The sequence below is a fragment of the Trachurus trachurus genome, assembly GCF_905171665.1.
Source record: "Trachurus trachurus genome assembly, chromosome: 10".
Classification (NCBI taxonomy): Eukaryota; Metazoa; Chordata; class Actinopteri; order Carangiformes; family Carangidae; genus Trachurus; species Trachurus trachurus.
The window spans coordinates 11,999,463-12,022,602 of record NC_139894.1 but is presented as its reverse complement, the minus strand read 5'-3'; the positions used below and the strand labels follow the sequence as shown (position 1 = coordinate 12,022,602).

Below are 23,140 nucleotides of genomic sequence, written 5' to 3'. Positions count from 1 at the left end.
AATAAATCCAGTTAAATAACTCATAAATTAACTTACTGTATTATAATGACTAGATAACTTGATAGATAAATTCAAGTAATAATGACTAGATAACTTGATAGATAATTTATGAATAAGGGGTGGGAGTAAATAAGTTTTACTTCTTCCCACTCCTTTCCGATATGAAACAAACAAACAAACAAAACAAAACAAAAAAATCAAATTACCTTTATTTTTCAATTATTTTCTTTTATTTTTTTATTATATATATATATATATCTTTTTTTGTTCATATGTTGTTTTTGCAAAGTTTTTATATGTTATGTCTGTCCATTTCTGTATTATGTTTTATTTCTTTTAACATGTCCGAAATAAACTTAAACTAACTAACTAACTATGTTGTTGATTTGAGGTGAGGTAAAATAAAACATTACCAAAATGTTAACACAGTACTACTTTTTATCTATTAATTAAAATTAGTAAAAAAAATAAATTAAAAAAAACCAAACAAAATAAATATTAATTTAGATCTGCTAAGTTTAGACATGCCAATATGCAACCCCACAGCTTGCCAGCTATCTGTCTATTTCTATGTACTATGCCCTTACTGCCATTTTGTGATGTAGTGCTTCACCTCATCCCCAAGATGCAACTGAAAAGCAAACAAAACAAAAAGTTTAAGCTTTCTCAGTAAAGTATGCTTTAATTAACTTTAAATTAACAAGGATCAATCATAAAAGGTGCCATGAACAGACATACAAGATATGAAACTGAATTCAAAATGTGCAGCACAGAAGATGAGGCATTCAGCTTGGTGCAAGCAAACAGATTTAACTTTTACAAAACATTTCAGCATCTTCAACCATTTGAAATATTTCTCAAACTTCAGCATTAGAGCGGTTTCGCTGTGTAATTAAAACACAAAAGCTCCTAACAATTAATTATTTTAGTTTTTATCTCCAGACTTCATAATCATCATTTTCAGCCTTTTCTCTCCATCAAAACAAATGGAAATTACCTAAAATTGATCTGATAACTGAGCTCAGAAGGGGGTCATTCAGAAGAACAGATGGCCCTAATACCTAATACACTCAAATGGGAAGGAAACTACTGAAAAAACAAGTAGAGATGAGAAGATGTGTTAACTCAAAAGAACCACTGAACTGTTGTTCCCAAGATGATCCAGGTCTCTGTGCCCTCAGTCAAAGAGTTCATCGAGGACGCTGACTGAGGTGCATCGTGTGGAGGGCTGCAGAGAACAAAACAGTGAGAAAGGCTGAGCTTGCTAGGAATGTAGTCCTTAAAGTCCCTGTAAAGTGAAATTGGAGTTTTGTTTCAAAATATATTAAAAAAAAGTGTTCGAAATTTATTGATAAAAACAAACTAATGAGACTGCCACAGTGGGACCAGCCGGCGCCCGGTGGCAAAACTCTAAAAGCCAAAACAGCCTAAGTCCAGGTGAACCCCTGCAGCGTCCGTCCCACAGCTCACCGCCACAGCAACGGCTACACCGGCAACAAAACTGAGGGCCGCCGCCATCAGCAGACTAATCTCCGCTTGTCCTGATAGCCACTGTGCTGATGGTGGCGGCCCTCGTTGTTGTTGCGGTGTAGCCTTCAAGGCTCCCGTTGCTGTGGTGGTGAGCCGTGGGTCGGATGCTGCAGTGGCTCTGGACCATCGATGCTCGGGGTGAACGGGATGAACGGGGCTAGCCGCCGAGTTAACGCGTTAGCCGGCGAGATTCGTGTGCTGACGGCAGCGGCCCCAGCATATTTCCCTCACTGCTCAGTGTGTATCCGAGAGACATTCAGATAAGAGCTGGACTCAGACCCCAGCTCAAGCGTATAGCTCAAACCCGTAGCTGCTCGGGTACGATGTGAGTTAGCAGTAGCATCAGCATAGTTGGCGGGGCTTCTGTGCCTGCAGCAGACTTCCAGAGCTGCGAGAACTGCCTCATTTAGTCATGATTTTAAAACCTAATTTCACCTACTAAGCGAATTTTTCTAGCATCCAAAATTGGCAGGATGGTTAATATCTGAGATGTGATTAACTCAGAAGACGAATCCAGTGTCACATTTCAGGGACTTTAATCTTGATAGATAAAAAAATATATGTCAAGCAAAGAAAACCCACACAAACTATATGACTAAACCACAAGAGGCACTATGCCAACTTCACGTCTATACTATATACCTACCTTACATCAGAAATGGACAGATTCTGAATATGCTTTATTCATTATACTCTGGTGGTTCAAGAGCTGCTGCTGCTGCTGCTCTAATGTACAATTAATGAATCCATAGTCGGCACAACAAATAACAAGCATATAAAGGTATTTAGGTACTGATTCGGTTGTAGCACAGCTGACCTGGGTTAAGACAGTGGCGCAGCAGGGTAATGCATGTTTCAGTGATAACAGATTTGAGAAAATGCACAAAAACACCAGAAGGCAATCAAGTGATATATTACAGTATATTAAAATTACATAGATAAATATAGGCTTGAAAGGGGGCACATTGGTATTATTCTTTGCTCTTGCTTTTAACATGAAAATGTTTGTTTTTATGCTATTTTTAAATGTTTTGTCGAGCTGCCTTGGTATGAAACGCGTTGATGTAAATGAGTTAATTAGCTGTTTTGGTTTTACCAGTGTATATGGTGATTCATGGTCAGAGTCACTCTCATATTCCTCCACCTCAGCCTCCTCGTCTTCCACCTCAGCCTCCTCCTCTCTTTCTGAAATGTCATCCTCGATCAGAGACAACCTGTGGATCACACACACATTCTTGGCATGAGATGAGACACATGTTCACGTTTGCTGAATATTAAAAATATATATATGTGATGTAATTGTTTATATCTATTTTTTTTAGATCAGCCTGACAAGGTGAGGTGGGAGCTCAGTTCTTGGTGATCCACACCGGAGCCACTCTGGCTGGAGTGCAGCTGGCGTCGTTTGATGGGCTTCACCTTTCGCATCTGGGACCTGGAGAACAGCAGCAGGTAAATGTCGGCAACCACAGAGCCTCTGCCTCATGCTAATACAAATGCTAGCTGGCAGGTGAAATGTTCAAAGCCCGTTTTAAGTAGGGATGGGACTTTTTGTCGACAAAACGACCGACATTCGACACATGCTCCCCTCGACAAAGAAAATAGAGTGTCGACATGTCGAGGGGGCGGGGCTTGTGGGATTTCCATGTGTAAATTGCATTTTGTCTTCCTATTCAAATAAACAGCAGAAAGTGCCACTTTTCCCCTAATGAAATAAAATATTTTAAATAAAACAAATCCACTTTTTCTAAATGGGATAGCTACTTGACTCTCATTCTACTTCACATGTGACGGGAGCGTGCACGCATGCTGACAGGCAACAGAGTCAAGAGATCTGCTGTCCGGGCTCCCTGCAGTCTAGTGATGGTGCGCTGTTGATGACGAGTCCGGGTCCGCAAAAAGGGCAAAGCCATGGGCAAAACAGGTGGATGCAATGGTTGCATTCTTCGTAGAGGACCACGGACATGCACGAAAAATGAAACCGAATGCGTGCTGCCTAGTCCGCTAGTGCTGACAGCAGCGTTAATAAACCACAACAAAAGCACGTGTAGCCCCCCCCCCCCCCCCCTCGTTTCTATCTACCTTATGTGTCTGCATCTATTCGAGCACGTGTTCAGGGTTTTTCCTGCGTTCAAAATTGCGTGGCGGCCGCCTCCACCTTATTTTGTGCCGCCCCCAGCGATATGCAGGGTTTTTTCTGCATTATAAATTTTGAGGCGGCCGCGCGCCTGAATCTTGATTGAAAATCAATGAAAGCTCAGTGGCGCTGTTTTCAACCAGAGACGTTCTCAACTCGACCGCAGCAGAAGGGGTGCGTTTGATTTAAACTCCGGGCCGGGCCGCAAGGTGACGTTGACGCGCTGCTTGTGTGCCCGCGGGGGCGGGGCTCATCGGGGCTCCGCTCCGTTCAGACGTTGTGCTGAGCGTGAACGCACCTCACCAGCGCAGAGCGTGAAGAGAGAGAGAAGGAGACGCGGTGGTGTCCTTTGCAGCTTGGTGACAGGACTTCGGGTACCCGTAAAAGCCGACTCCCAATTTACTGCCGGTCCCAAATTTTTAATAATCATGCTAGCGTTTCACCAACTCTCATCTCCGCCAGTCAGCCTCTCAACCTGCCGCCTCTCTCGCGTGTGGGCGCACCGCACGTAAACACACTTTTTTTTTTTCTTCTGTCAGTGGGAAACACTGATCAAGCTGTGCGTACGCACAACTCTCCGCAATATTTAAGCAATATATCACGTCTATATATATATATATATATATAGATTTTGGTGGTAGTAGCAAATATTCTACTACCCCCCCCCCCCCCCCCCCCCCCGCTGCCGCCTCAGCCGAAATTTTGGCCAGGAAAAACCCTGCGTGTTAAAACTGTAGTTGAGGAAAAATTTACTGTATAAAACTTTAATTCAATAGACAAAAAACTCCAAATCCAAAAAGTTTCTGCAGGAGCAACATGCCCCATGAGATTATCCTTCGCCTCTAGTGGCCAGAGTGACCTGTTTTTGCCCAGTAACACTGCACAAGTCGTTCATTTAGGACAGAACAGAGAGTGGCTGGCTTCTGGCTGATAACACTGACAGAAGGTAATTGACCGTTGGCAATTTCCCGTATTTGGCAGGTGCCTGGTTGTAATTTCCATCCCCTGAAATAGAGATGGTAGATACTGCAGACGTGTTGATGATAAAACTCAATTTACCCGGAGGAGAACTCATCCCCAGACTCCGGCTCAGTTAAGTCGCTGCCAGTATCAGGCGCTGTTTCTGTGGGTTTCCTTGAGGCCATCTGTTTGGCTGGCTGTCTCTGGGCAGTGGAGGTGAGGGCTGGGGTGTCAAGGCTGCTCTGGAAAATGCTGCTGTCCAACAAGGATCCTGTGTGTGCAGTGCTGGTTACTGAACCTGGAGGAGATAGAAGTCACTGCAGAACTGTGGCATCTTATTCACTGTACGGCTTCTACAAACTCAACACAAATTGATAAATAAGATATAATTACTCATGTTGCACCTTTTTTAAACGTGACTGGTAGTCGTGTGTGTTGTAAAGTGTTTCCACACGTAAATTTCCCCACAAAAGGATTACCAAAGGAATATCTTATCTCATCCATAGCCACAGGGCTTTTGTGTAGCATGTGTGTCCATCTCACCGAGAGCAGTAGTGGCCTTCCTGCGTTTAGCTACAGGAGTCTCGTGTGATTCTCCTCCCTGCTCCTGCTCTCTGGCTCTGGTGGAGCTGCGAGACTCCAGGGAGCGCTGATACATTCTCACCGACGGCCTGGAGAGGGCAGCACTGGGACACTCTGACTTCAGCACAGCAGCCCTGGGAGGAGACGACCGACACCACCACAGAGGGATTGAGGACAAAGACCAAGGAAACCTTTGTTCATGTTCAGTGGTTCAGTTTTTACAGGTTTCCTGAAATAACCGTAAACACCGGTAGATTTAATCCATTTCAACCATCAACACACAAACTGTTGTGGCATTTAAATAATTAATGCATTCATATAAACTGACTATTACGGCCTGTGTTTAACGAATTCACACTACATCAACATTTTTATTCAACAGCTTTATATCACAGTTTAGAAAACGAATGCTTTAATTCTGCTTTTGTACATGTGATACTAAGCTACATTTTCAAATACATTTATTTTGGTGTGTATGTAAATATATTTGCATAAATAAGACTATAAAATAAAAGTCCTTAAATCAGTTAAGTGATTTTCCTACATGTTATCGAAAGGGTGGAAATCACTAGTGTAGGAATAACTTAAACATTTAATGAATAAGATCTCTACTAAAACATTGGTACTAGAATCAGCCAATGAACCCCCCCCCCCCTTCAACAATAAACATATTTGACCGTTTTAGTTCCTCACAGTTTGGTACTGTCCGGTTTCAGCAGCTTAAAACTGAACTCGCTGAGGATCTCCAGGAAGGTGACATTCGGGAGCTGCTCATTTCCCTCCTGTGACTCCAAAAATGCAAAATGCATACCGTCCCTGAGAGCAAACACAACACAAACGATGAATCTAACGTAAAAATCACAAAAAAACTCATTTATAATACACGACCAACTTCAAGAGTAAAAAACAACCTATGAGTGTGGCATTTCATTATAAACTGTAAGAGGAAGTGTGTGTTGGAGGAGTCCCATCTGTCTCTTTTAATGAGTTACTGCTGCTTCAATGAGCCAAGAAACTACACTCAGTTTAACAAAAGTATAATAAATTCAAAACTGACGACCTGACACATCTGGTCTGCGTGTGTTTGTCATTGACATGCGTTTCACTGACGTGTGCAGGGCCACCACTGGTTTACGGACACGATGAAGATCGATGCCAAAGCTCATGGCGAGCCTCTTGGCCAAGTCTCTAATCTCATCGAGATCCTCCCTGCTGTGGAGTTCCGTCAGCATCTCCGAGAACAGCTGAGTACACATCAACACAACTTCATGTAAACATCAACATGCAAAAATGTTCCCTTATATGTAAATGGCACACAATCGACATCATACCACCGTGACGGTATTTCTCAGATGGTGAAGAGAAAAAAAAACACTGTCAGCTGTCACATGTTTGATCATCAAAAGATATAAAACAAAATAAAACTGTCAAAAGGGAAACAGTTGGTGAAAAAACGTCTAGTATAATGCAGAATTAGTATTATTATTACAATTTATGGCAACTTTCAAACAACAACTCCCCTGTAAAATGTCATGTATGAATTAAACCATCCCATTTCATTAAAAAGATTCTCACACAGCCTATTTATTAACAGTGAAATTGTTATTTAGGTGTTAACAAGTGCGCACCTGCTGCAGGCTCAGACACACCATCTTGGCGCTCTGCACAGGACTGATGAGCTTGGTCTTGCTCAGAGTCTCTTTTATGATGTCACCAAAGTCTTTCAAGTACTGAAGCAAAACCGGAAAGGAAAAGAGAAAAAAAAACGGAGTTAAGATCATTAGTCTATTTAATTAACATCACAGGCTAAATGTCTAAAAATGTAAAAATAATTCCCGTCTGCGCTGTCGTCTGTGCTGCTTTTAGCCGCCGCTCCTCTGACTCATTCTTAGCACCTCGCTGGTTGTAAAACAGATTCTCTCACCCTCCTCCACTCTCTTCAACATCATCTCCATTATTCATTTTCTCTGTATAACAAACTTTGATTAACAACGCATTAATTCAGTGTCACTGCTATTATCAGTATTACCATTTCTAAACTCGCTCATTTGACCGTTTTGCTTATACGTGCACACAACTGTTGACACATGGAAAGTGAATGAAAATCAATGTGTGCTCATAATGTATATGTACGCCTTCATCTCCATCCCACCTTGCTGTAGTGCTTGAGGACGTCGGTGGCGGCTGTGAGGTCCAGCACGCCGTAGATGACCAGCTTACAGTAGCCAGCCAGCTGGTTGCGCTTGCGAAGAAGAGTGATCTTCCTCTCCTCACCTTCGACTAAACATGAGTGGAAAAATGGGAAGGTGGAGGAGGTAAGAGGAGAACAGACCAAGAGAAATGAAGGCAGGGGAGCCAGTGAAGACCAAACACATAAAAACAGAACATGTGATGGACAGACTCGTGTTTTGCTGCTTAGGAATCTGCAGTACAGTGTGAAATACTGGGGAAAAAAAGATAAAAGACATGAAACACTACATCCATGGGCATAAACTGGAGCAGAGCCCCCCAGGAGAACTCCTGTAGTGTTGAAACTGACACTATTTTGTGGAAGGAAGGGAAATAAAAACCTTGTCTGAACGTCACTACTGAAAATGACATCTGTAACCAAGTTGTCACTTTGTCAACACTGACTCAAAGTGCTTCTGGAAAACTACCATAACCCAGGCAAACATTGACTGGAGTGGGCGTTAGTTTTTCAGTTGGTGTCGGGGTAACATTGAGTAAGACTGGATGATGAAAATGATCATGAAACAGACCTCCATTAAAATGATGATGAACTGATGATATTAAAGGTGCACCTCTGTAAATTAGAATTTCATGGAAAAGTTTGTCAGTAATTCAATTCAAAAAGTGAAAATAATACATTTAGTGAAGACCTAAAATTCAGCATCTCAAATAATTTGATTACAAAAGGCCAATTTAAAAAAAACATTTTTAATATGGAAATGTTGGCCTTCTGAAAAGTATGTCAATGGATATGCATTCACTACTTGGTTGGGGCTATTTGACTTGAATTTCTGAGATGCATCTTTATAACATGTTCAATACATTTCCCTGACTCATCAGTGGTATTAAATTAATATACAGTATATAGATGACTATTTCAGTCAATATGAAAAAGACTGCGACAGTATTTCTGGCCCTACCATCGAGCTCGGCATCTTCAGACTCGGAGAAGATGTAGTCCAGGAGGAACGCAGCCAACTCAGAGCGCAGGGAGTCGGAGGGGAGGTAGACCAGTGTCTGGAGGTCGGGCTGAGAGCGGACGGAGCCGACACCGTACAACAGCAGCAAGTCACACAGCAGCTCAAATGCCTGTGAACGCAAGGACACACACATTTTATGAGACCTTAGCGGCCCTCAATATCAAAATACAGATGTGTAACACCACCATCTTGAACATTAAACTATATGTGCTCCTATGGGGAGAGAGCTGCTGTATGAACACGTGATAATAAATGACACAATGGTGGAGTGATAGCAGCGTTACTATTGCAACCAGGCTCTTACCTGATCTCTGATCTCAGTCTGGTTCAGAGACAGACATGCCTGACAGACTCTGCAGAACGAACGCACCTCCTTCTTCAGTCGCTTCAGTTCTGCCTGGAACAGAAGGTGACGGAGGTATAGAGACACCTTGTCATTCTGTCAATGTGTACATTTTATATGTGTAGGGTAAAGATGAGGCGCAGTGTAGGTTACATTCATCCAACAGGCAGTATCAATCTAAATTCAGCTCCTCCTTACAAACACATGAACAGTAAACCAGTGGTTCTCAAACTTTTTACACCGAGTACCACCCCAGAAAATACTTGCCCCTCCAAGTACCACCAAGTCGGGGGGGGGGGGGGGCAGTGGTGTGTATCCTAACATTAGAAAGCTGTCTTAAAGATCATAGGCTATTCATATATTCATATGTAAAATGACTCATATTTCACCCAAAAACCTGCTCTTTCATCTTATACAAGTTACTTAATTTAAACTTAAACGGTATCAATACTAGTCAAAATTTAGGCTTGAAAAATATATTAGTTTCTGACCTAAAAAAAAAAGTTTTTGAGCTGTAAAACCTACACACTGACACAGCCATGTAAATTCACATGCAATGTCAGGGAGGGAGTGGGTATTGAGCACATTTACACACTGTTATCCCTTATTGGTGAAAGTGATGCTGTTACAACCATCCCCAGTCTTCCCTAATAATAATAATAATTAGCCTACTAATTACTAATTATAATGGCGGTATACAATGATACGTCGTTTCATTTTTCAGCTCATACCTTTTACAGTCTATGGCTCATACACGTTTGTTTTCAGTCGGGTGGGTCCAAAAGCCACAGCACTGACAGAGCGTCATGTTTCCATGACGACTGGCCGGAAAAGATTAGCAGTGCCTCATATGACCCCCGATCGTAAAAATAAAACTCTGAGAAGTAACACTAAACTTTAACATCAAAGACACACGTACGCAGTGCACAAGTACGCAGGTTATTTGAAGCGCTGCTCAACGAGCCGCTCCAGTTGTACTGTAGCCGAGCTAACGGAGCTAGCGGAGCTAACAGAGCTAACGGAGCTAACAGAGCTAACGGAGCTACGGAGCTAACAGAGCTAACGGAGCTACGGAGCTACGGAGCTAACAGGTAAACAGATACACGTGTGGTCGGAGCGGTGCCTGGACTTGTTTGCTGATAATGATGTCGGCATTTTCGGCAGGTTTTTGCTTGTATTTATACAGTCTCTATTATATGGTATCATCACAACATCCTGCAAATGCATTTTTGGTCATTTTCGGCCGAAAATATGCGGTTGCCTGATTTTTTGATGCATCTGAAATGTATTTCATTTTATTTATGTTTATTTCGGTGAGTCTTTTGCGTACCACCTAGAGGGAGCCCACGTACCACTAGTGGTACGCGTACCACAGTTTGAGAATCACTGCAGTAAACAGTAGCAAGCCGCATGAAATACTACTTTCACCACTGTTCAACAGATCGAAAGACTGAAGAAAGTTAAAGATATAAAAGAGTCAGAATCAGACACAACAAATCACGAAGAGAAAGAATAAGAAATGGTGGGAACCAGCAGGAAATGCATATCTGGGTGTCACTGCAGGTTTGGATACACACTAACAGATTGCTGTGTTAATTGCCTGCTGTCTGCTCAGCTGGTGTATTGTTGAACAACACAGACAACAAGAGTTTCACAAACAAGCAGGAAGGACACCGACATAGCTGCCATGAGCTGGCTGTGGTACTGTGACAGCAATCATGAAAGCATTACTCATGTAGGTTGGTGACTCACGCAGGTAGCCCGAGTGATAATGTGTGAAAGACTGAGAGAAGGTCAAAGCAGATTCAAACAGCGCATGGAGACAAAACTTGAGCAGAGTTGTAATGACGAGCACCTCGGCAGGTTTGGAGTTCACCACATTCACTTTGGCCCACATCAGGTGGAAGGCTGCACACCTCAGAGCCGACACCATCAGCTGAAATCATACAGAAACATACGATTTCTATAGCTAAAATTCCTTCAGTTATACGACATGGACTAGAGCTGCACTAGATACAAAAGTATATATGGGCAGATATTGCAATTGCACACTTAAAAAATCTCAAATTGATTGATTATTTTTGTCAGGTCTTGAACCAAACCAAACCAAACAAACATGTCCCTGTGTCTTGAGAAAATGAGTTTGCCAAGGTGTCTCAACACGGCTGTGACACATTTAAACTTTATCAAAAAAAAAAAAAAAAAAGATGTAGCTCCTGGATATTGTACAATTTTGTGATCAACTGTGTGACCCAGTGGCTTGTCACACTTGCATTCTTGATTATCACAGATAAATCTCAGAGCTCTCAGGGGTTAGAGCCACTTAAGGCTGAAGCCTCCGTTTTCACAATGCACCACTCAAATATCAGTGATCATCATAAACCTCCTTGTCGAGCTCTCTGGACTCCATCCTGTTCTTCAGCAGTTCAAGACAGCAATCAAACAGCTTCCAGCTTGTCGGGTCTTTGGCACTGGACAACAAACAGACACAAACTACTTAACCTTTCTGCATAGAAATATATTGAATCTGTACAAAGACTGTGTCTATCACAGGAACACACACTTACTTGCTCAGAGCAGAAATCCTTTTCAAAGCAGTGGCTGCAGAGTATGTCTCATCCTCATCTGCAGTACCCTGTTACACAAACACACGTCACACACCGTAACCTCACCCAGTACATCTATCTATCTATTTTTTTTAATGTTTTAACATAAGAAACAACATATTCCTTAGAAAAAGACATGTTGGTTTCAAACATCTGTCCAGTTCATTCATTTTTTTCAAGGTTTTTTAATATATAGTTAAGAGTGCAGTGCATGTGTAGAAAGATTATCAAACTGCTTACTTGATACTTTATGAACAACTGACATCAACATGGTAAATAGTTTTGAGACAAACAGTTTGGAGTCATGCAAAATCACAGAAACAATAATTCATACTGTTGATGGAGCATTGATGCATGAGCTGTCTTCAGCAGCTAACTGTCTCTGTGTATATATGGACTTAAATTCGTGCCACATTTTCTTGTATGAAGACTTCACTGCCATGCTCACCCACCTGCAGCAGGTCATTTAAGTATGTGCTGAAGCACTCGGTCAGGCCGTCCAACAGCTGGCTGAACGCCAGGTGTGCGCGGGAGGAGAAGGTGTAAGAGTCAGAACAGAGAGCGCAGGCCAGGTGGGTGCAGGCGTCCAACACGGTGGCCTCGGTGTGCTTCTCCACAATGCCACACACCTGGGACAGCAGCAGGTCCAGATGCTGAAAGAAGGAGATGAAAGCAAAAAGAAGAAAGCAAAAAGTAGAATGTTTTTTTTCTTTTTTTTTGAGGTTTCCAATTCAGTCACAAAGCAGCAACAAAAAAAAAGAAAAGGAGGTTTTATTCAGGTGTTCAAGAAAGACACTTCACTGAAACACCACTGACTCTCTTATATTGTGTCCTAAAATCTCCTGATTGCACAATGAAGTGCCCACCTTTATTTTATTTACACGCCTGCTGTTGTCTATTGCCCCCCGGTTTGCTCTCTGTGGGCTGAGGCAATCAGCAGCAGGCAAACTCATTACCTCAAAATCCCCACAGTCGCTGACCACCAGGTTAGTTTTGGTTCTGATTTGTTCTGTCTGACCCGGCAGGTTTTCAAATTGTGTGTTTGTGTTCTGTTTATTTCCCCCAAAATGTGTTTTCAATAACCATTCCTCATTTATTGTTCCCTTTTGTTATTACACAATACAATGATGCCAAGTCATCAGACCAGATTTACTCTGAAACCCTAAATAGGACAGAAAATGTCTGAGCACCAGCTTCTATTTTTTCCCCTCTTGTTCTCATTTTTCTCCCTCGACATATTAGATTATTGTCTCGCCAATATACTTCAGAAAGAGAGCATATTAAAGTGTGTATAAGATCACATTATGAAAAGGGCATGAAGCCTCAGAAGGAAGGAATTTCAATAATCTATTCAAGTAAAATGTTGTTGCTCTTCCACATCTCACGTCCTCCTACCTTCTCCAGCCACTGGGCGCTGCCGTACATCTCCAGGTTGAAGTAGAGGGGAGCTTTGAGCAGGAGACTCACCTTCCCCACATCTGCCGAGTACTGCAGGTCAGCGAGGGCAAGAGGACGAAGGGCACAAGCTCAGTATTTCAAAATAAAACAAAAAATGACATAGATACATGACAGAGTAATGTGAGTGTGATTCTTAGCGGAATATACGGTACATCACTGAATTAACACAGTATGACTTTTAAACATTTTTACCCCTTTTGTGTACACTATACTGGATTAAACAATGTGATATCAAGGATGATAGAAGAACTTCAGCTCTGTACCTTGGACAGTATCTGAGGCAGTAAAGGGATGAAATGAGTGGTGATACGTCTCTTGTCTTGCATCTGGAGCTTCTTGTCCTTCATACTCAAAAGCTAATCACAATCAAACAGTCAAATATGTAAGGTTCATGACAGTTAAAGGGATAGTTCAACACATTGGCCAACTGGCCCATTGCCATAATCCCTATAGTCATAGCAGTAGGTTCGTTACCTTTAATTGTTGGTGCAAGCTGTTTTTAGAACGTCGGAGCAGAGCCGCGAGCTGCTCAGAGCTACACTACGGAGGCTCATGGGATTTCTTGGTTTCCCTCATCAAACTCATCAAATACACAATCCAACAACTCCAAAACGCTCTGGTGGACAAGTTGTGACCTGCACATTCACCACGCAATGAGATGATAAGGGAACGTTACGAGACAGAGTTGTTTTTGAGGTAAATTCATGCAAAACCATCGGGGGCAGTTTTTCATCAAGCAGTCTCTGTATTTACCTCGAAAACAACTCTGTCTCACAACGTTCTGTTATTATCCCATAGCGTGGTGAATGTGCAGGTCACAACTTGTCCACATTTTGGAGTTGTTGGATTGTGTATTTGATGAATTTGATGAGGGAAACCAAGAAATTCCTTTAGCCTCCATAGCGTAGCTCTGAGCAGCTCGCGGCTCTGCTCCGCCGTTCTAAAAATAGCTTGCACCGACAATTAAAAGTAACGAACCTACTCCTAAGACTATAGGGATTATGGCAATGGGCCAATTTGCCAAAATGTTGAACTATCCCTTTAACACAGCTGCACAGGGAAACCATATATGTTTTTTTTTATGAATTATGTGTTTGGATATTTTCAGGGAATCGTATATGTACTATTTCAAAGAGCTCAATATACCGCACTAATAGATGTTGTTGGTCAAAGATATTGGAAAACTTGGTTTGTCATTTTGAGTAACCCAAACATTCTCTGTAATAAAACAACGCTTCATCAAATAAAACAAAATTTAAACAACAATTAATCAGTGAAAACACATATAAACCTGGCCAGAAAGTTTCATATTGCAGCTTTAGAAGAATGAGTTTTGCTGTGACAGGTGAGTAGTCAGGTAGAAACAAAGAATGATACTTCCCTCGCCCCCGAGCTCCTCTGTTGCATAAACCACAAAACTACAGAGGGTTATGTATTTGTGTCTGTGTGTGTCATCACCTTCTTGCCCTGAGTTCTCCCAACAGGTGGGGTTGCCTGTGCCGCCCGTCTGATGGCACACATCATCAGCTCTATGAGAGCCCCCTCCTCCTCATACATCAGACCTGACAACAGGGAGCAGAGCTGAGTGGGAGATAGTTGAGACAACAAAAAGCAGCGAGCAGAGACGGAGCAAGACGAGTTGGAGTTGGAAGATGGAGAAGACTTGATGGTTTTATTTGTCTCTGTGATGAAACATGAGATTTACATCTACTGTATTATCCGAGTCCAGACTCCGAACTGAGCTGTGAATGCTACTGAGACGGCTCATCATCGTGTCTGCACGCACGGTCCACGTTTTTATTTTTCTCACCAGAATCCTGCAGCAAGAACCCGGTCATAGTCTCCCAGTCTCTCAGCTCGGATTCTGCAGCGCCCCACAGACTGTCCACCAGGTACGCCCCGTGCTCATGAAACTGTCAGGAGTGGACAAGTTGTTTCACCTCAGGTGTGCAGCATTATTATTAGCACTATTTATTTACTCCTTAATATAATGAATTAAGTATGGGTTTAACTATACTAATGCTTAACTTCCTTTGGCTTTTGCTGTGTTTTGAGGCATTTAATAGCGAACCCACGAGAAAACCATAGTTTGAAGAGTAAAAACCTATACCAGTGGTTCCCAACCTTTTTTGCACTGCACGTGATTGCGGCTGTCGATCAAGATGCACCAGCTCAGATATTTTTTTATGCTGCATTTTATTTGAACTCGATTTATATTCGAGAAAGTTAAAGTATAGAATAATGTTGTTTAAGATTGTGTGTGGTGAATAATTAGTTTAAAAAAAAAACATTTTTATCAGTAATATCAAATCAATTACTAGACATTTCAGGCGACCCCATTTGAATTCCATGCACCCCTTTGTGGGGTCCCAACCCCAAGGTTGAAAATCACTGATAATATACTGTCACGGATAGTTTACTACTACTATTCCTCATGAAAACATGATGGAAAATTACCTGCAGGAAACATTGGTGAGAATTTACTTCAGATCCCAACATTTTAGTTGTGTTGGTCAGTCAGTCAGTGTTTTCTATACATTTTCTAACATTACTGAATTTTAGTTCCATGCAAAAATATAGAAATGAAAGACAAAATTTAAGGAGTTGGAGCAAATTATCTTGATACACAAATTTGTCATACTATTCTAATTTCAAACAGAGGGGGAGACAGAGAGGAGGGAAAGACAGACTACCTCACTCTGGATGTAGAAGGAGATGAGGATTTGAAGGAAGGCTGCATTTCCACTTTGTTCTTTCTCCTGGTCATCACTGGCAATCACACTTTTCAGCCTGACACACACATATACACACACACACACACATGAGCCAATAGACAGAAAAGAACTCAAACTGCTGAATTGACAGAAAAGACAAAAACAACCACATACACACAATTTACACTACCTGTAAATGCAAAAGCTAAAGTTCTGGTACTTGTATTGGTTTGTTTTATTTACAATATTATCACACCACAGATCGCAGTGGAAAGCATCAAATACATTAGGTGTCACACAAACAAAAAAGCACCTGGACAACATGAGAGAGAAACGTTACTACTCTGCACATTAGTCTGTAGTGTAGGGGAGGGAGGGTGAAAGAATACTTGTTGTAGAGGAAACCGCCGGCTGCAGACGATAGACCGCGGTGAGATGCGTAAACCAGAGGATAGATGTGGGCGCACTCTTGTTCGGACAGGCCTTCCTCCGTTCCCCTGCATCGTGAACACAAACAGCCAAGATATGTAGTGTCACATTAAATACACAATGTGGAAACGTTTCTATTACAAGCACTGGTTCTATTCTAGTGATTTGTATTGGTATTTGACTGAAAATTTCTGGCATCGTATGATTAAAAAAAAAAAAAACCCAATATGAATATTTTTTCATATAATTAAACAGAGAGCTTAAATAACCAGCAGTTGCAGTTCTTGAATTTCATTACCACTCTATCATCTCTCTTGTTTCACGATCTTGAGTCAGTCGTGTGAGATTTCGGCCAATGTGAGAAATCACAGCTTATGAATTATTAACAATCACGACAATGACTTTTACCACAGTTATGAGTAATAATTTCACCTGTGTTGTTTAGCAAGTGAACGACTGGTGCGCAACTCAAATGTGGACAACCAAACGTATATATACTATATTTGTCATTTTAGGAGAAATTTGTTTGGCTGAGTGAGAAGTTTTACTCCGGTGCTTTTAAGAGCAAAAGCTTCAGACCTTTAAACAAGCACTGCTCATATGAAAAAATGCATTCATAGGCTAAAGACCAACTGAATGCAGTGAAATATTTAGTTAAGCTTCATATCTGCTACTCTGCACTACAGCCGAATATATCTGTTCTGTAAATAACGCTTAAAAATATCTATGCAGGAAAGATGAAACGGCACTTGAACATTGCATTAGTTAAATTCACATTCATATTTGGCACGTCTTGATCTCTAGACTGAAATGCCTGCACTGTACAAAGCAGATAGTGGCACTGAGAAGCCACCAGAGACAGAGAAACCCCTCACTGTTGGATCAGCAGCAACAGATTGACCACTTCCACTGCCACGTCTGAGTCCTTGTCCAACACCATGCTGAGCATCCTCTCCTAAACAAACACACACAAACCCACAAACACACACACACACACAAATGTAAAACCATGCAAGCAGACAAACAGGCACAAATAGGACATTCTCAGACTTGCATAAATATACCCACCACCACAGACATATGTGCACGTGCACAAACCCAATGATTAGACACAAAGCCGTGGCATGAAAAACCATTTATCTGCTGCAGCACATGCGGCTTAGGAGGGTTTTTTTGTGTGTTTGAGAGGAGCTTATTAACCATCAGTAACCAGCAGTAATTAACACAACCAGACAAAGGAGGGGAGCAGAAACAACACAACAAACAGGAATGGTGGAGGGAAAAAAAAAAGGAAAGGAAATAAGGGGGAGGCGGCACAAAATACTGGCAAGGGAGACATAGGCAGGCAACAAAACAAAAACAATACAATAAACTGAAACAATAGATTAAAGAGAGGTGCTGAGACAGACAGAAAGAAAGACAGACAGAGTGAAAAAGGAGGGAGAGAAAAGGAATTAAATGAGGTGTGAGCCCAATCCAGAGGGATGCCTCACTTTAAATCTGCTGGTGAAAAGCTCCAGGCGGCCAATGAATTCCTTCTCCTGGTACAGACCCTGCAGGGCACGCACACACTGCATGCGCACTGGACTTTGCTGAGGGGAAAGAAGTAGAGAACAGTAACACACTTTCTCTGACCTGCATACAGACTGATTCCCAAGTCTGCTCATGGCGAACACTTTTCTTTGTGCAAGTGCGTGTGTTGTGTGTGTGTGTGTCTGTGATCCTTCTTCTCGTGTCCATGTGCAGACGCTCTTCAACTGTGTCTGGGATGAGAGGCTGTCAAAGCTTGTTACGAATGAAAATAAAATAGGAAGAGGCGCAGTCTGTGCTGCCCAATTCCCCGTGCGCTCCAATCCTTGTCACTGTGTTATTTTCAGTGCAGGCCTAAAGACAGCTGTAGACAAACTGGTACTACCACTGTCAGACATTTTATTACCGCAAAATAAACGAATGCCTTCACACTTCATTTTGTAATGTGCGTTTAATTGTCTGGTCCAGTGTGTGTGTGTGTGTGTGTGTGTAAAACCTTATCATGCAGGGTCCAGCCGAGGTATTTGAGACATCCATCATTCAGGAAGCCTTCAGGGTCGGTTTTCAGCCACATGCCCAACTCCTCAATGCACGCCACCCTGATGTCAGGCAGCTGATCCCGGTAGCGGTGCACAAACACGCCACGGAAGGTACCGTTCATCATGGAGTTGAGCTCCTCTCTTTTCTCTTGCAGCTAGAGACAGACAAGACGCATGAAACAAATGCATATAGACGTGTACAAGCAAGACTGGTGAATAAAACAGGAGCCTAGTCACTCAGGCACCTGTCTAAGTGTTTTTTTTTGTTTTTTTTACTGTAAATAAAGTCTGTGATCCAGCAGGTAATCACCTTTTACTGCTTTGAGGACCAATCATCAGTCCATAGAGATACTATTGTGACTGTCACAGATAACACTGTGGACAGATGTAATGCTGCCTTATCAGTTTCAATAATAATACTTGTTGATATATAAAAACACCTGGGCTTATGTTAGTGGCTAAAAAAAATGACATTTTAAATCCAACAGCTAGTGAGAAATGTTAGTCCAATGTGCACGTTGCCAAGGACCAGTTTAGATGTGTGTACGTATATCTGTTTTATCCCTGTCCAATGAAAATAAACTTCTAAGATTTTCCTCTAAGGGTCAAAGTCAAATTAATGTCCTGACCTGCTTGTTTACAAAAGAGCGACTGTGTCTGCAAACATGCCAGCGTGTTGGTGTGTGTATGTGTCACCTCACTGATAGTGGCCTGCAGCTCCTCCAGTCTGTCAGAGGCTCTGTCATGCGCCCTCTTGCTGTTCTCCACGTCGTATAACCGCTTGGTGGTCGCCAGCTGAACAGACACGGTCACAGCTACCGCCACCAGACCAGTCATCAGCTTCATGGCTAGATGGAAAAAGAAAACAGAGGTTAACAAGGTCAGTCTGAGAGGTTTGACTGAAACGGGGTAACTATTCCTACTTTATTGAAGTAGATAAAAAACTAAATGAATCCTAAAACAACAATGAAAACCTTCATCTCCTGCCCTTTGAAGTCACATCCAAAATTATTTTCAATTTAGAAGCGTGTAGCATCAAAGAGGTAAAATCAAAGTCCATGTTTATGGAGTAGGTTATTCAGTATGTGTTGTGTACTGTGAGTCATACAGTTTAATTTCCATACTGCATATGACTGAAGTCTTTTCACCAACATAGGAAAAACATGTTTGACAGTAAAGTCAGGTATATATCTTTCATGGATAAGCGGTTGATTTTTTTGTGTGATTTAGTTGTAGAAAAAAAGTAGGAGTCAGTAAGTTACATGGTTAAGCAGGGGTGCAAAAGAAAACAGTAAGAATCAGTTTTCTACAGTAAGAAGCAAGCTGAACAGGAGAGGTTTATATTCTGGAAACACAAAAGAACTTGTCAAATAGATGTCAGCTGAATGGAGCAATTTGCCTGCAGAATACCTTTTCTATTTTTATACACCTGTATTGTACCTATATGCTGCCTGCCTCCTACAGTATATGCTTACCAAGCAGGGTGCTGGTGTGTCTGAAGGCTCGGACCTGGGAGTCGGACAGGCCGGTGAGCATGGCCAGCAGGGAGGGGAAGAGGTACTCATCATAAACGAGGCTGTTCTGACAGGAGCGCACCAGAATCTTAGCAAACTCGCCCAGGCCGGCTCTGAAACGCCTCTGCTGGGGGCCGGGGGCCGACAGAGGGTAGTTCACTGAATCCTGGAGGAAGAAAAGGAAACAAAGGAAATAGCAGAAACTGACACCGTGCTTGGTATACTGTAGTTATTTGAGGCAGGCATCTGCTCTGCTAATGACGATTGTGTCGGCTGCAAAAGTGATTAACTCATTAATGTGTCCATTTATCAGTATTAAGAGTTTAATTAGTGTGTTCCATCATACTGTACTGCATCCTTCAGATCATAATCTCACGGGATATGGAGGTCATTTGGATTTCGCAACTAATTCCAGCAGGATTATCCATGCTGAGAAGGGATGGCAAAGACTTTGGACTAAATTCAATTGCTGATCCATAAGAAAAGTCTTAAATTTTAGGATTTATATATCTGAACCGATGCCTTTCTTGTCTCACCTCACTGAACTCTTTAGTTAAAGTGCTGATGATCTCAGCGTTCTGCATGCTGTGCAACATTTCTCTCGTGACCACACCTGCACAGAAAAAAATAAAAGGTTAACACCATGATCCACATTAGGACTTATAATGAAAAAAGAGCAGTATCGGGTTAATGCTTCTTCTTTTACTTGAAATTAAATACATGATATGGTTTTATTTTCATTGCACCTTCAGAAAATATTGATGTTGTGTCAATAGACGGAGGATTAGCACTACACACTGCATCGTTAGAACACCAGGAATCAATAGCAGACTGCTGATCATTGCCTGGGCTGAAATTGAAAAGATAATCTGTTCAACTTTGACCCACACCCCCAACCTCTCATCTCCTGGCCCCCCTTCTTGACCTCTGACCTTTGCATCCGCAGGACTGAACAATGAAGTTGATGAGCGCCAGCAGCCCCACCTCTCGGTTTTGCTTGTAGCTGTCCAGCCACTCGTCCACCACCACCTTATGACCGACAGAGAGAAGAAAATGTCACACTCATCAATATGATAATATATCATTTCAATAACATATTGAGTTCGGCTTTCACCTTCATTTCTACCGGTGGTGTTTTCTGTTTTAATTTGTGACATGTGGGGCGTGTATTCCCCATCTTTTTCTTCCCCCTTATATTTTCTGTCCGCTCCATTTTTAGTCACCAACTCCTTTGCATAATCATTTTTGTCAAGCGTAGCACCATTATACACACAAAGACCCTCCTTCAGAGCATCTGTTGTGTTGATAATAATAACAGCGTAAAATGGAAATCCAGAAAATGCAATGTAGAAAACGTGGCTGGTGAAGGTGAAGCCACAAGCTGACAATCCTTTAAGAAGCGGTTCAATTTATTTTGCTATGAGCAGACTTATTCAACATGCTGTATGAGTTCAGGCCTTCTCCTAGAATCGCCACCTGCATGGTGTGGCTGCTGTATTCTGGTGTGACAGACTCTTTTTATTACCAATCACCACAGTTTTTTGTCTTTCTATTGTTACATGGTTCCTTTTTTCCTGGTCTTAACCCAGTAGAGACTGGGGCATAGGACAACAATAGCTGGGATGGACGCATGCTGTCAATCATTGACTACACTACTCCTTCCTTTTTTGCGTATCAAAGGCAATTCTGTAGGGTCACATCAGTCAGCCACACTGACAGCACGTGATAATCTCTCTCGTGGCCAGCTTGTTTTCCCCTATTCATTACACAAACCTCCTTCGGTACCTCCCTCCCTTCATGTGTTTATCTCTACAAACCATTTCCCCCTTCCCTCCATGTCTTCAGCAGAGACACTGCTCACCGCCATGACACTCTTTCCAGAGCGGACTGCATCATATAAATCCTCTGCACTGATGGCCTGGTTCCCCTCATCCACTCTTCTGACAGATCGGGGAGAGACCTGCTTGGATGTCCCCCGGGACGGCTGCTGCTGCTGCTGCTGCTGGGAGGGGTCTGGAGGAGAGGGGATGGGGCTGCTGCTGGGGTTGGATGTCGCCCTCAATGCAGCTTTACGCCTGGGTCTCTTGGGTGGCTTGAGATGAAAGAGAGTTGGAGGGGCGGCTCAGCGGGGGATTTAAAGTGAATTGATGTAGTCAACTGAATTAGCGGTAGCAGTAGCAATATAAGATGTGAGCTTTACGCAAACGTCTATCTCAGTGTTGCATGAGTCCAGTTAAGTGTTTTTGATCGTTATTTAATTACCATAAAAATACAAAAGGTTTGACAAAACCATAAGTTACTCTGATCTAAAAAATAAAATAAAAAAGAAGAAGGAACTCGTGAAACTAAATAGGATAATTCACCTGGGGTCTAGGAAGAGGCTGTTTCCTCCGCTTCGTGGGTTTTACTGTGGCCTCATAATCGCTGCCAGAGTCCTGGAAATCTTCCAGTTCCTCAAGACTAATTGACAAGGAAGAAGACCAAATCAATAAAAGTCCAAGCATCACTAAATCAGTCAAACATCCAGTCTCTGAGGTTCAGGTAGTTAGGGAGAGAACCAGTTTTATTGACAGAAGAGAATCATTTAAAAATGGAGGCGTCCAGATATGAATTTGTTCAGCACAGCTTTACTTTTGACCACTGTAGATGGGTACATGCTGCTAATGTTGTATGAACACCTGCAATCCAAAAATGTGCAATCTATGGCATTTCCTTGTTGAACTTTAGAAACACATTATTTTAATGCAGTTCATTTATGCACACAATTTTGAATTATCAATAATAAATGCCATGTTCAATATGTTCAACCACCGTGAATTAACATTTTAATCTAACACTGAAGTCTGAAGAGTCATGCTAAAATAAATTTAAAAAATATAAATCAAGATGGCCTCTTAAAGTTATAGGATTAATTTTGCAGGATTTGACTAACTTTAACGTTACCTGTCGATAAAGTCTCCAGTAGCCATTTTCTGGACGAAGGAGGCTCCAGTGACAGCTGCTTATAATCGATTATCTGCTCTTCGCTAATTCATGTTCAGCAGAAACAGAGGGAGGAAACGTAGTTAGTTGGCTACAAGAGCTAACGTTAATGTAGCTAGCACCTCAAATAAATCCAACTGGTTATTATTAGCTACGTACACAGCTTCTGCTACTCTATTTAAAACTGTAATTCACGGACATACTCGACGAGCAGAAATATTACATATGGATTTGATCACCGGACAGGTTTGACAGATATAAAAAAAAATTCAAACATGACCAAATTAGCATAGCATTAGCATACGATCGCTACAACAAAACTACTTTTAAGATAACGTTAACCGTGTCCGGTCACGTATTTACATAATTTTACCACCTGATAGCACAGTTACTGGTCGGTATTGTTCCTTTCTTGATAAGTTTTGTCGGTTTAGCGTTATTTTATTTTTTTCTCCCTTGTCATTGTCGACGACGGGTCGGCGTTACGGCGCGGGAAAGTATTGCGCAGTTTTCTTGGATGCTGATTGGCCGGCCCCCTCATCAAGTCAGAAGCTGATTGGTCCATCCAGAGAATCACTCGATTATCATTGGTGCTTTACGATACATA

The 23,140-nt window shown here is 42.0% G+C and overlaps 1 protein-coding gene across 1 annotated transcript; it reads right to left on the bottom strand.

The window, feature by feature from the left end:
* Positions 1–1,177: 1,177 nt before the first annotated feature.
* Positions 1,178–22,520, bottom strand: stag3 (STAG3 cohesin complex component; the record flags this gene model as incomplete). The annotated part of the gene is made up of 31 exons (XM_083981202.1): positions 1,178–1,228; positions 2,627–2,744; positions 2,864–2,965; positions 4,727–4,925; positions 5,171–5,343; positions 5,903–6,025; positions 6,320–6,453; positions 6,838–6,939; positions 7,362–7,489; positions 8,359–8,527; positions 8,723–8,815; positions 10,617–10,697; positions 11,145–11,232; positions 11,329–11,396; positions 11,820–12,020; positions 12,763–12,855; positions 13,089–13,181; positions 14,284–14,387; positions 14,636–14,738; positions 15,519–15,615; positions 15,929–16,036; positions 16,844–16,923; positions 17,462–17,560; positions 17,995–18,192; positions 18,734–18,885; positions 19,513–19,717; positions 20,088–20,164; positions 20,484–20,580; positions 21,413–21,643; positions 21,915–22,011; positions 22,495–22,520. 31 exons carry the CDS (start codon positions 22,518–22,520, stop codon positions 1,178–1,180), a joined length of 3,690 nt encoding a protein of 1,229 aa, XP_083837328.1.
* Between the last annotated feature and the right edge of the window lie 620 nt (positions 22,521–23,140).